The sequence below is a fragment of the Oreochromis aureus genome, linkage group 17 (assembly GCF_013358895.1).
Source record: "Oreochromis aureus strain Israel breed Guangdong linkage group 17, ZZ_aureus, whole genome shotgun sequence".
NCBI classification, from domain to species: domain Eukaryota; kingdom Metazoa; phylum Chordata; class Actinopteri; order Cichliformes; family Cichlidae; genus Oreochromis; species Oreochromis aureus.
The window spans coordinates 13,041,048-13,056,122 of record NC_052958.1 but is presented as its reverse complement, the minus strand read 5'-3'; the positions used below and the strand labels follow the sequence as shown (position 1 = coordinate 13,056,122).

The 15,075-nt window shown below is 40.7% G+C and overlaps 1 protein-coding gene across 2 annotated transcripts in view; it reads right to left on the bottom strand.

Annotated features, from left to right (window-relative positions):
* snd1 (staphylococcal nuclease and tudor domain containing 1) overlaps positions 1–15,075 on the bottom strand; it is a 171,731-nt gene that overhangs the window by 70,865 nt on the left and 85,791 nt on the right. The window contains exon 17 of one of the 2 annotated variants that reach the window (XM_031758705.2): positions 459–500. The exons of the other annotated variant lie outside the window; for it this stretch is intronic. Within the exon in view, the coding sequence (XP_031614565.1) occupies positions 474–500 (27 nt within the window). The 3' untranslated portion in view covers positions 459–473. Of the gene's footprint in view, positions 1–458; positions 501–15,075 lie in introns of those variants that run through there. 2 annotated transcript variants of the gene reach the window in all.

Genomic DNA, 15,075 nt, shown 5'->3' with positions numbered 1-15,075 from the left:
CATCAATAGATAACTGACATTTCCCATGCATCACTACTCTAATGATAGAGGTGAATGAAGGAAAGCTGGTGGAGTTGAATGGGAGAAACCGAAACATGGGAATAGTAAGCCGCATGATACTAATACTATTCAAGTTGAAAAGATGGGAGGAACGATAACATAGAAGTCTTACATGTTATTTTTTTATGAGTGTGTTATTAGGCCCTGGCATCACTTGCCTTTCAAGCACAGATCAAACTCTCTTCACGCCATGTGTCATTTGTTGAAAATGGAGAAAAACAAGAACACAGTAAAACTTTTATTTATTTTATGTCATAAGTAGCCATTTAATAAGGTGGTTCTGGAAGCCTCATGGAAATATAGTAGATACAGCCAACTGGGAGGAGACGAAGGAGCAGACCCAGGGTATGTTGAAGAGATTATATCTCTCAGCTTGCCTCACTTTCCCCTGAAGAGCTCGAGCTGGTGGCATCTCAACTTAGACTCCTGCCCCCTACCACCTAGATACGAATAAGCGGTAGGAAATGATTTGATTAGCCACAATATAACATGTTAAACATTGATAATTTAATCAATGTAAACCTTGATCCAACTTTAATGTGGATCTTACTTTAACATGTTCCACACTTCTCCAAACACAGGCAGTGTCAGCCTCCCCCAGATGGACAACGTGCCTCGTCATACGCCAAAAACCGCTCAGAAACATCTATCCTCTACAATCCCCAGATCCCAATCCAACTGAGCATACATAGGATATGCTAGAACAAGCCTGACCCACAGTGGACGTCACCACAGCAAACTGTTAATGTCCTGGCACCCAACAATACAGGATGCTCCCAGAGGTCCAATGTCAATGCCCCAAAGGGTCAGAGCAATTCTGCCTTTGCATGAATTTTACAAACAATGCATACAGACCGCATTAAGGCCTTTGTTATGCCTACTATACCCCAGTTTAAATGCTGATGATTCTGTCTGTCGTGCATCTCGAAGTGGGGAGAAAAGGATTAAAGCCAGAGTTCTGGTCACAGTCTAAGTGACTGGCTGCACTGAGAAAGTTAAAATATAAGAAGAACAGCTTTTCTTTTTAGAGAACGGCTTTGAAAAACTAAGAGTTCATAGAAAATGTGTCAGAGTAAAGACTGAGAGAAAGAAATCAAAGGTCAACAAAGAATCGATCAGGGCAGAATCTGCTGCTGTCCTCCAAAACAATCTACTGTAGACTATCATACTGTGTATTGCTGACTACACATAGCATTTTACTGAAGTATTATCAAAAACAAATCCATCTTTTTGCCAGCGACTTCACATGAGAAACCAAAGAATGACTTGCATCATTCTATCATGGTGGCAGCTACTGTGTCATAAAGAGCCCTTCAACAAGTAGTAGATCTTACCAATAAATTTGGTGAATGTATGACCGAATAGTGTCTTTTGTAACATTAATCAGATTCATGAAAAGGTTGTAGAAAACTGCATGAAATTTAAATGCAGCCTGGTTTGAACCTGCAGGCCTTCATGATGCTCGCTGATCTTTGTGATGGTTTTTCTTTGATTTCACCTCAAAGCCAATACATGTGCAACAGTTACAAATCACAGAACCCATGGTCCCAACTCAGTCAAAGGGTCAGCAATACTGCGCAGCATAAAACCGTTGCCAGAGTAATGATGACCCAAGAAGGTGCAGCATCAGTGTATGTTGCTAAATCTGGTTTGATAGCTCAGTAATGTTGTCAGGATGGTTGATCCCTTGAGTAACAAACAAATCTTTCAAAACCCACAATCTGAAACAGTTACAGTCCAAATGAATATTGCAGTACTTATAACAAAAAACCCCATTTTGCTATGAAATTCATTTATTTTTGAATGGGAGAGGTGCTTTTTTGAATTGTGTGTAATGGGAAAAATGGGGTAACAAAGTATATATGATAAAAGCGACAGCTTCAAAGAGGGCTTGAAGATAAAAAGGTAACACTGCAAGAGTCAGGAAAACTAATCATGCTAAACCTGTAGCTAAATTAGTTTATAGATTCTTTGTTATCCAGATGAAAGAACAGCACAGTCCTTGCATAGCACAAGACATAGCTGAGAAAGAGCAAGGCTCCACACTGGCCCTAACAGCCTGGTTATTAAAATCAATAACAGCAATAACTACAATCCATCTCATTTTTAAGGAAGGGGGGACATGGCATTCTGGTCGATGAATATTGAGCTACATTTGTAATAGGGCTGTGCGATATGACCAAAATCTCATATCCCGATATTAAGACATCTATCGTCCGATAACGATATAAATCACAAAAATGTAACATTTTCTGTAAATTCTGTTATTTCAGTATATATATTTCAGTTTATTTTGCGACACCACGGAAACAAACGATAGCGTAAAATGAAACGATAGACGTTTTTATATCGTCATCCGATATATATCGTTATATCGAACAGCCCTAATTTGTAATATTACTAATATCATATAATTCCCCTTAACTGGGTGTCGTGAGGGTACAGGTGGGGAAACAAATTGAACTGAGCTCTAAGTTATTGAGTGGTTGTTAAAAGCACACACACACACACATCTGTGAAAATCATTAGATTACAACAATTTTCTTTTCTGTCAATATAACACCATGATGTCGCTACCATAGCTGTGAATAGATCTAAAGGGATTTTACAAAAAAAGAGCCTCTCTGCCAACACTGGATATTGTCCTTTTGTTTTTAAGCATTTTTCACTTAGTTCCCAGAGCTACACTGTGCTCTGTGTTGAGATGCTCAGCTTGTCAAGACCCAAGGGTACAGGAAACCCACAGCAGTTCAAATCTTCAAGTCGCTGCCTAAAGCGGTGAAAAGCTTGGCGGGAGCAGTCAAGCCGCATTGAGCACATTCAGGGGTGGTCGAAATGATTGGAGACCACATTAAGCCACATTACCTCGGAAAATGACAGCGTGGTTTTTCCTTGCAGATCCATTCACACGTACACCTTTGACTGCATAACCAATGAAGTAAAGCCACTATTCTGCAATCAATGAGCAATGAACAGTATAGCAACAAAGAAATATAACAATAACAAGGAGAATATAAGGTAAACGCTAAAGTGGTGGCTCATATTGTTCAGCTGACCAGTGCAGCTCATTGTATAATATAAACTGCAGGTAACGGCTCTAATCATAAAAATGATTTAATGCAACTGTAATTGAATCAAACAGAGGTTTTTCTTTTTTTCAGCTTTCAAACAAACACACGTAAATTGCTGCTCGCTTTACAATTGATAAAAAATACTCTTTCCTCCACTACATTACAAAACTATGTGGTTTTTTTCCCCAGTGTGGTTACCAGTGGATACATACTCATGGGGGAAGAACCCCCCCACCCCCCACCCCAAAGAAAAAGCCTCAGCACTGGCTCGATTTATAAGCATGATGTACTCTATGGGGTAGATGACTCATTAACAACACTCAATCAATCCCATTTACTATTTCCACCCAATGCGGCTTATCACTATGGGCGATGACACACATGTTAAAGTAAAAGACAATGACTTATGAAACATCTCTACAGTGATACTCTGCAGTAATATCCATCACACGAGCAGCTGTTTCTTCACTCCACTTGCAGCAGCTTTATGAATCAATTTAAGATTTCATAATGGAATTTTAAATATTTATGATTCTGTGGCTGCAGTGACCCAACTACAACCGAGTGCAATGATAGTGATCTGTCAGGAAAACAGTGGTGCTACTGGACATCTTAAAGCACTGCCAGTTGTAGACGATGACAGCCTCAGAGAACAGATGAACGGAGGCTAGATGGAAGACAGAAAAAGAGTGCAGACTGACAGCAATAGCAACATCCCCACGAGACCAGGCAACACTTAGACATGGTGATCAACAGAAAGAAATTGTGAGGCGGTTTGGTTCATTATTTATGACTGGCCCACAGTACCTACTTGAATTTCCTCTCACTTCAAGAGAGATATAATTTCCAAGTAATAACTGAAAAAGTGTTCAGCGTACCGACAAAAAATCTTTAAGACAAAGTTATATTGCGGGTGAAGAAGGGAGGGTAAAAAACCCCCAACAACAACAACAAAAAAAACTTCCAAGGCACTGAGACAAACACTTCTACACCTACCGGCATAGTGGCGACGTTATTATGGCTCAATGACCTCAGGGGGGAAGAGATGGCAAGTGACAGAGAGATGGGGCACGGGGCAATCACGGCCAGGCCATCATCATTTGTCTCTACCTCTTTTTCTATCCTCTTTCACTAGTTGACAAGGCAAATGGCATAGCCAGCCTGTGTCACTCAAAAAGCCATTTCTGTCCTCCCAGACCATGCTTGTGCTGACAGAGTATAAGAACGAGAGTGAGAAAAAGGGGAGGAAAAGCGCCGACAGAGGATTTTTCAACATGGCTTTTTGTCAATTTCTGTGTGCTTGTCAAATCGAGAGGCAGTGCCTAGTTGCGGGGCTGGTTGGAGAGTTGTTAGGCAGAGGTTGAAGTTTGAGTGCGAGAAGAGTGGTAGCGATGAGCTGCTGAAGAGGTACTCCTGTTTGCTATGAACTAGCGTTGCATTAAAGAGTCGACATTACAGGTTGGAGGCCACCAGGAGTTGGGCAGAAGGAAGACGTTCCTGCTCTGAACACGTTTATTCTAGATTCACATGTCATTTCTAAAGGGCTGGCATAAAAGCACAGTCAGGTTTAAGTGGAAAATTATACACAAGACTGCAGTGTGGCAACTATTAGAGATCACATTAAAGCCAGTTAAAATGAATCTTTCATGGCAACAGGTAGCCAGAGATCACATATATGAAATAGGAAATGATATGACCCCATTCAGCAGCATAAAAGAAAGCACCTCTTGAGACAAATCATTGCATAATCGTCCGTCAGTTTTGGCAATCCAATTCAACCTCGCCGCATATTCAATCACATAAATGGCAAGTGACGATCAAACAAATTAGATGGGGAATTGAGGTGGGTGTTGGTGTGTGATTGTGTGTGAGCGCAAGATGGAGGGGGTGGGACAGATTGAATCAAGTCATGCTTACTTATGAGCCATGCAGTTAGTCTGTTGCTGGCCTGCAAACGATGATTCATTGGCAAATATAATTTGTTCTCAATTTTCCATCTTCAGCTGCGCGGCTTGACCAGTCTGACTAGTACCCTGCACACAGGAGTTTATCTAATCAGCGTGTGTCAAATAAATGAGTTAAGAGCCACCCTTGCACCTGGACTTCATTAGCAGATTCACCTTTAGGTACATGGTACTCCGAGAGATCAGCTAAATGGAAGGTTAGGTTGACTCATGGTAGTAATTTTACTCATATTGAGCAAGCACATACAGTAAATATTCGGGCCATACTTGGAAAAGCACAGATTCTTGGACAACAGTGCATTTTTTTTTTTTTGTTAAATTGCCAATTTGAGTTTGAACCCATTACAACTACTTACCACCTGCACTCCTGAACACACTGCATAGGGAACTATGCAAATACAGCAACTATATCCACAGAAAGGCAATTTAGCTTCTACCAGTGATTCTTAATATTTAAAGTAAGTTTCAGTTTGACATCATTTTTTTGTGCTGTGACTTTTGTCCAATCATCACTTTCCTCATTTTTTTTTTAAACTGCTATTCAGGGGAAAGGAGGGACATAAAGTGTCTACAATAATACAGGGCCTCTAAACACCTCTATTATGAGGAGACAATGGAGAAAAGAAGGCTAACATGTTTTGGACTGTGACTGACTGAGAGAAAGAACTGCCAGCAGTAAAGCAGAGATGAAGCCAACCGGTCACACATGACAAGAGAGTTTAAAGGTCAAAGTTTTCAGTTTCCTCCTCACTCACCATTCCCTTTATCACTGCCTAACAAGACTGCAATAGTGACACTGCTAAAAGAAGCAGCATAAAACGTTAAGTGACTCAGAAAAATTTATAAAAAAGGAAATAGTTACGTTTTATTTCGATACTTGTTTATTGCACAGTAGCTGGTTTGAAAACAAATTTCAACTTGTAATTCCATAAAAATGTATGCTGTACTGTCATTTCACCCTGGAAGAACAACAGTTCAAAGAAGTGATTAAAAGCTGAAAATTACCATCACATCCATGTCCATGATGAGTGTATGTAAACTTCTGACTGTAACTCTATGTTAAAAAAAAAAAAATCCATTATTTATAGTAAAATCTATTAAACTCTACAGAAAACAATACGAACAGCACACAATTATGCACTTTGAAACACTTGGCTTACAAGGTACCATTTCCAGCAGAAGTGCTTTTAACACCACCAGGTGTGTGATATTACAATTATGCTTCCAAACAGGATGGATAACACTTGATTCAAAACAGACAGTAGTGCACATACTCTTCAAATTCAATTTCAACAATGCGGCCAGAGGCAAAAGCAGACACCCAACTACCATTCTACAGTGTCATAGAGTCACAAGCAGTGTTGGGATGGTTACTTTTAAAATGTATTCCACTACAGATTACAGAATACATGCCCCAAAATGTATTTTGTAACGTATTCCGTTACGTTACTCAATGAGAGTAACGTATTCTGAATACTTCGGACTACTTAATATATTATCATGCTTTTTACAACTACATAAATGTACTATTGCTGTGTAATTTATTACTATTACTGAAGGTTATTCGACATACCAATACTAACTAGATTTTTAAATCTTAATATAATATGAGTAGCAGTAGGGTGGACATTAGGTAAGGCTGCACTTTTCCACGCATATATAAAACAGGTCTGTGGCTCCGAACCGTAGTAAAGGGACCTCTGGCTAATACATCGGGTTCTGTGTCGGTCTCGTAGCCGAAAACTAGCTTTACTTTGTTGTCTGGGTCAACTTTGCTAGCCAGAGAGGCGTTGAAAGGCTGCTCCAACGGAACTTATTGTTTCGGAGGAAAACACGAACACAGTATACAGTCGAGTCTTAATAGCTTACTTACAACTGGGCTTGTCAGGCACTCTTTTTGGCTGCAGTGGTTATTATTATATTTACACGCTTCCATCTCCCGTTTCTGGTTGGTGACAACTCGTACTTTTCGACTCTCCTTTTTCTTCCTCCCTCAGTAATTTTTTCCTGAGTAAAGCTGAGCAGCAAACTAATGGATGGCAGAAAAGTGTCGGGAAACTAGAGCAGTTAGAGTGTCAGCAAAGCCATGTGTGAAAAAAAACATCTGCAGGCCCCTCATTTAAAACTTGCATGCATACATCTGAGTTAACATTTTATAGCCAGTTAGATGTAAGAGAGGTCAGTGGCTGTGCACGTGTTCCTTTATGGCGAAAATTACATCATGCGTCTCAAAAGCAGAAACTTACTGAGAACCCCTGTAGCATTTCTAATCACTACAATTTGTTTTTGCCCTTATCACTATATGAAATTCAGATCTTTCATTTATTAAAATTATACAGTAAATTAAAATAATAGAAAATGGCCTGCTTGGGAAAAGGTAAATTATTTCAATTTAAAACGATAACTTTCAGCAAGATGTCAAACAAAGAGAGACGGCAAAATTAAAGTTAAATCAATGTCTGCCTTGGGAAATTACCACTGTTCATCCATGTGTCAAACCAGTCCTCTATGTTAGTGTGAGAGTGTGCGCATGAACGTGTGTGGGGGTGTGTGTTGGGGAGGGGAAAAAAATAAAAAAAATAACAGGGCCACACACCAATAAACACAACCAGGGTGTAAGTGACCTAGACTGATGCTATCATTCAAAGGCCTGACAGAGCAGACAGAAAGCAAGCTGGTAAGGAGACTAGTAGGCAGTGGCCCGTATACAACATGGATCTATAATATATCTGGATGTTTAAAAAACAAAACAAAACAAAAAAACCCACCCAAGAACAACAAGAGGCAAAAGCATGAGATATTGGGATGCACGCTAGTATGACATAGTAAGCATGACAGGTTTACATGTGCAATGGTAACATGCAAAGGCAATTCTCAGCATGCTTAAAAAGTCAAAATCCCCATGGTTAAAGAAAGCCTCACTCTTCAAGTAAGACTATTCCCCCGCTATCATGCAAAATTTAAACATCTCATTGCATCACTGCATGTGATTGTGTTTGAGACAGAATCCACCACACGGATAACCTTTAGCTAACAACGCATTCTGTCACACAAGGATACAATAAAATAAAATAACCCTCAAACAAGCAGTATTTATATGCAGGCACTTAAAATTCTGACATACCAGAAACTGAAAATTGGCCTGCAAAACACGCATATGCACTTCAGCACACTACTGGGAACACAGGGCATTAAAACTGCTGTTAACCGACTCTTTTTTAGCGTTCGGCTCAGCAAAAGTGAACAAAAAGTGCTAGCTCCCAAACAAATCGTGCTCGTTCCATGCTGTGCAAATATGTCAGTAACATTACGTCGCCGTCATCAGATTCATAAGCATGTAAGCTTAGCACACTTGCATCGACACACTGGCATGTCATGTCAGCCAGATGTCTACCATTTACCAGTCACCCATTTCGCTTTCCTACACATGCTGAGGGAAAGCTAGCCATACCCGTTTTAATCCCCTAAAGCTATGTAGAAGTGCTAACATGTGAAAAGGGATTAAAGGCAAATTAAAGCTGCGTGTGCATGTGTCTCAAATATGGCTGCATTAGCAAGATTTCGTACGAGGGCCAGATGTAGAGTGAAATCATTTGCGTGTAGAAGGCTTGAGCATTTGGTTGAGCTTGTTAATTTATCCCAATGTTTCCAAGTTCTATAGATTTTCTTCTTACTCTAGACCACAACGCTACTTAAAATTCAAGTACTGTTGAAAAAATGTCAAACCTGAGTGGGAGATTGAGATTTTGTTTTCTTGGACATCAAATTTCTGACGTGCATACCAATATTTCCTCACTTGCTTTTACCTATATAAACACATGTTGCCATGGGTTGTGGTAATTTCAAGCACTCAAATTGACATCCTACCCTCAGCTCTACTTACTGGCTGTAAGTGGACTGTGTGGGAGGACCCGGCTCTGACAGAACTGACTGTTGTGTTATTGACTTCAATTTAGAAAGTGCTGCCTGATGCTTCCTCCCTCCCTATTTTCATAGCCAAGACCCCTCACCACCACCACCACCACCCCAGCTTACCTCTGGTGGAAGTCCCTGATTGCATTGCAAGAGAAAACAAATTTAAGCAATGCCATGGGAACGGGAGTTTAGATGGGACTAAGTCCATTTGTACAGTGTGTATGAGCTGGAGGTGGTTTTTCCTTGAAACAATATTCCTTTCCATTTTTTCCCCAGCATTCTTTCTTTTATCCCAAATATTTGCTTTTCCTCTCATTACTTTTTCTTTCTAATGCTTCCACGGTCATTTAGCAATAATGTTAACGTCCACTCAGGTGTCCCTTTCTCAATTTTCAGCCCTTCCCATCCAGCATTGTCTCCAACCTGCTTGGGCAAACAGCTGCTTAAGTATTGCATTGTTGGATGCCGCAGGTACACCAAACATTTGATGCTGTGCTGGATGCACTCATAGATTAGACACACTTAGCTAGGCTTCTCAAATCCTCCGTACCAAGGGAAAAAAATGCAAAGGAAAAAAAAAAAAAAAAAAGAGGGTAGAGAGACAGAATGCTCCACGGGAAAAAAACTTGGCTTGGTGGCGAGTTGTCAACATTCAAGAAAACACACAAAAATCATCTCCTGTACACACACTCATTCTAACATACCACTTTTCTTTTCTACAAGTAAAATGACTCCCTCACAACAATGACCTCAGAGCACCTTAAAGTATACTTAAATATATAAAGTGTCTGATTCTCATTATGTTCACATGGGAGATCAGGGTTCATTTGAACACAGATAAAGTAGAATGGCAACTATCGGTAATGAAATCCAAATTGGACGCATATTAGAAACAGACTGTGTTTACTCCCTCCCTACCTATCATCTGCTTTCCATCGCTGGAAAGCCACTGAAAAGCAGCCTTCAATATCATGTGTAGTCTGTACCAAGATAACTGGTGTGGGGCAAAATGAAAAGGTTTGTAAACACAAACACAGAACTGGAAAACTATTGGGGGAAAAAGGAATACTGGCCTCAACATGGACGCCTTTTATCTGCTGCATAAATGAAAACTTGTTGGGGGTTTTTTGCCATCACTGGGTCTGTGCTGTAACAGACTTTAGTACAAATAAAACCAATTGTTATGATCATCACGGCACCGTGTCCACATCATCCGCTTGAAGCACACTGCAGCCGCCTTGCAAATGATACGTGCTGTTCCTCCTCCTCAGAAAAACCACTGCTTCACCACTGAAACAGGGAGTCAAAAAGAGTGACCGTGGAAGTTTTTCCCAAGTTTTCTGCAGAACTGATCTTACCCGAGTCTTGCATCAAAATTCCCTCTGCACCATGAAGGGCTACCTGTGCTTCTGGCATTGATGTATCATGAAGACGCCTACAGAGACTGACCTGCTTGCACACTTGTGCCTCCACCCTGACCCCGGCCAGCTACACTGCACATGTAAGATTACAAAAATTGGCAAAAAAATGAGAAGGTGACAGTGGTGAGTTTGTTTTGGGGTATGATGCTGTGCAGTATGATGACAATGGTGAACATAAACTGCCTGTAATTCTCCCTTAGACAAAGCGCTACACAGATCCTTGTGATTACCCCTGTCGTAGAGCAACATCAAAGACAGCTGCAGCTACTATTATTTTAAGAAGAGGGGCACCACAGAAAAACAAATGCAGCTACTTTGTAATTGGAGACGAAATTTTAATAAAGTATGACTCAAATGATGGCATAGTGGTTCAAGATCACATTAAATGTTAGTAGGGATTTATTGCGATCATATAGAGAGGCAAACTATGAGATTTTGATTATGTTACATGCTATAAATAAAGTGCATAATTCCTGGTATAGCTCCAATTTGATTTTAAAACCAAAATGATGGTAATGAACAACAAGTCAAAATCCAAAATAGGAGAATGTAATGTTTCACAATAACATCTTACAAGTCAGGGATTCTGTTTTGACCTAAGTAATGGAGGAGAAGGAGGTGGATCTCAGGGTCTTTAGAAGTAAAATATTATAGGATATTAAGCTCATCTCTCTGTGGTGAATTAGTATGTTTTTTACCTTCACATTGCTCAGAGAAATCAATTTCCTTCACCTGGCAGTTGGCAAGGCAACATTGTGATGAACGCGCATACAGGGATGCTCTATGAATCCTAATGGGGCCAGCTGACTAATGACGTGGCCAAGGCGGGTCATGGAGGGCATTAGCATATGGTGAGGAAAACATGGGGAACCAAGGGCATTTTAGCTCACGCTTGGCACATTATACTAAGTCGAGTTTAATACTGAATATCAGTATTTATAATTAGCACTTAATTAAAAATTCTATTCTGAGTGAATATGGCTTTAAAATGAAATGAAAAATCAAAATTAAAAAGGTTCAACAGTTTTATCCAAATGTGCATGAAGCATCTCCTGCTATCTATCCTATAGCTATCTTGGCTCACGCTGATTGGGTTACCAGCGCTAACCTAACAACATCTTCTCTTCTGCTTCCAGCTAACACAGCACTACAGCTAATCCCTGCTCTGGCAGCCAGTACGAACACAGCTAACCATAATGAAGCCCATTAGTCTGGAGACAATGGCTGCTAGCAAAGCTCAAATGCTGAAAAACACTGGATCATAAAAAAAAGCCCATCTTTTACTCTGTGCCTTCAGTTGCTATGACCTGATATTGCCCTCGCTTGAGAGAGCACCCACAATGTCAGAGACACATATAGAGCATAAAATGAATGAGCAAACACAATTAATGTGAGCCAAGCCTGCAAATACCAGTCGTGAAAAAGTGTAAACTGTATTCATTTAGAGTAGGAGAGTGAGAGCAAAAGCAAAACAGGGAGAAATAAGACTTCCAGGAAACATAAAAAGAACAAAAGCAGTGTCAAAAGTAACAAAGCAAATGAGAAGAAGGACAAGTAGGAAGAAAAGAGTGATTAAAAGTAGACAGAAAAGTCAAAAACAGTAAAAGACTAATGTCTTAAAGTGAAAGCAAAATAGTTACTAATAAAAAAAAAGAAGAAAAACCCCCCAAAAATGTTCAACCATTTTTCTTTGCTTGATTAAGTTCCCTGCCTGCTTAAACCGTTTCAAAGAAATATGCCACCAAACCATATTCCATGAAAATGCAACAGTGTTAATATGTGGGATACAGCACAAGGTGATCAATATTCCTATGCTGTATTGATTGGAGGCCACACAAGGTCAGTGAAAGCAAATTAGCAAGACAGATCAGGTACTGCGATGAAACAACAACCTGAACAGATGGAAGCGGAAGCCACTAATAAACCCTACTGCCTATTATAATCTCTTGATACGCTGGCATATGATTTGTGTGTGTCTCTTTGTGATGAGAAAACCGATAAACTGAAAAAAAAATCCCCACCAAGCAGTTTAAGCCTTCACTGGGACACTGATAGCACTGCATGTGTGTGTGTGAGAGAGAGAGAGTGCAAGTGTATTGCACGTAATCTCCAGCAGAATTAATTCCTAGAAATTGAAATGAAAATGGAAAACAAACTGCCCAATAATAGGGCCTTTATCTCAAGGTCAGCATCACAGAGTTTAGGGTGTCCTTATGAGCACATACTAAGGTACAGGATGATGGCCTAGAATAAACTGACTTAAAACTAATATTACGTTAGGGTGGTCACTACTATGATATAGATCACTGGGACATTACTCAATACTCAGAGGACATGGCCATTCATAAACACAGAGAGATAAATGAATAAAATTTATAATAGCTCTCAAGCACAAAGCAAATTGTAAAAACAGTGTCCCCCTTGTCTCCTTGAGAAACTTACACATGCTGACAGAAAAACATATGTGGATTACAAAGGGCTGTAAATTGTTGATCCCAGAAATGACACAGGCAATGCTATTGTCATTAGAGCTATCACTCAACCTTTAATCCCATTGTGATTGTTGCTATACCATACTGCAGGTCATTCATCCAAACAGGGTTCACACACACACACACACACACACACACACACACACACACACACACACACACACACACACACACACACACACACACACTCTAACAGACAGGCTGCCGACCTACATGTGACTGGCCGTAGCCCAGATTTGCTAGCACTAACCCCAGGGGATGGGTTCTGTACTGATTACATATACCCCTTGAATATGCTGGCGGACAAACTGCACCAAAGTAGGTCGTGCAGCACCCTAAACTACAACCAGTGCCCTCCTGGCCTGGTGCAGCGCTTGGCTCCATCGAGCTTTGTGCAAAGCAGTTAGGGCAGGGGTCGCACACTAGGCGATTGGGCCTGGCATGACAGCGTGAAGGTCCCACGTATCTGACAGCTCATCAAAATGTAATCGTTCGGCAAGTCCGGAAGGTGAGGCCTGACAACACCCATCTTGTCAAGACAGTGCATGCTAAACTGTGAACATATGAGACCACTATATGACCTGGATGTTAGCTACTATCCACCATGGATATCCTGGCATAATCTGAACTGGAAAAAAAAAAAACGAAGAGTTTTTCTAATTTCAACATTGGCTTGCACCACCAAACAACTGATTTAGATTCAAGTACTACTCAAGTACTACTAAACTCGATTTAGCTTGAGAAAAATACATTTTTTTTTTTTTTTTTTTTTTTTTTTTGACAAAGAATGTCATGTGCGCTAAACTTGGGGAAAACCTTGCAGTGATTGCAGAGCTTGGCCGGCTATCAGGCTGTTTTGGCCATTCTGGGGCAGAATCAAACTATAACGCAAAAGGCTGTCCGCTTTTGGTCAGTGGAGCATTACAGAATTTGGCAGGGCATGACCCAGGCTCCATCAGTACTGTGAAAGCAGCATATCCACAGAAAGACAAAAATTGAGCAAGAATTTAAAAAAAAAAAAAAAAAGACAGCTAAGAGAGAAATGGACAGGATAAGGGCCAAGAGGCAAGAGCTGCCCTTGCAGTGGTGGTCATTCTACGGGTCAGTGGATGATTTTGGTTAGACATTAGTCCAAGAAGTACTGTCCTGGGTGGGTAAAACGCAACCTGAACCCATTTTGGGTCACTTGCTCATGAAACGGTGGCACACCACACTTAAAGAACAGTGCAGAGGCAGCACCCGACACAAACAAAGGAGTGCCCTCATGCACACAGTAGTAAATGTGACTTCTGTACCTAAAAATCACATCTGCGAGCTTCCATGTGCAGCTTACTGTTCCAGGATGCTTGTTTAAATGCAAGTGCATTATCTCACATTATCAGTTGCTTGGAGAATGCACTAAAGAAGCTGCAGTACACCTGCGATATCATGCTCTGCAGGCCTGCGATGCTATGCAATCCCAGAGGAAAGGAGACGAAATAGCTTTTCTTTCATAATACTGGAAAATCTCCCCTATACTCCTGTGGCTGCCACCTCGCTGTTACATGTGCTTCATTGAAGCCTGTTCATATTCAACCGCAGTGAAGTCAAGGAGAAAGTCTGTGTGTGTATAATATAGGAGTTGGCTCTATACTCGTGTGCCAGTGGGAATAACGTACTGCACTACAGGCAGTGTGACCTTTTCTAGCTCGTGTGCCTTCCCTCCTCCCTCTTTTTGTCTCTTTTTTCACACGCTTACTCTCTACCTTGGACACGAATGCACACACCTAGCAGTCGTGTCACAGCTAGCTTTACCAAGCATAAATTACCCACACTGCTACCTTGTTTAATGGGCATGAGGCTGGTGCAAATCATTTGAGGTAGAGGGTTACGGGACAGTCGGCTTCATTCGTTCTACCTCTCCCACTTCCATCAGGAAGCTTGTCTTGTTTTCTCTATTGTGCCTCCTTTAACATGACCTTTATGGCTGTGCGCTTTCCGGAGCGACAGTTTGTGCTCAAATTGAGGGTTAAGGCCTGCCTGTTTAAAGTGCTCTAACTACCTTCAAAGACATATGACGTGGAAGAGGATGGAGAGTCTCCATTATATACAATAATAATAATGCACTTCACTTTGCAGTATTTATTTTCCAGTATTCTTTTAAAGAAATTCT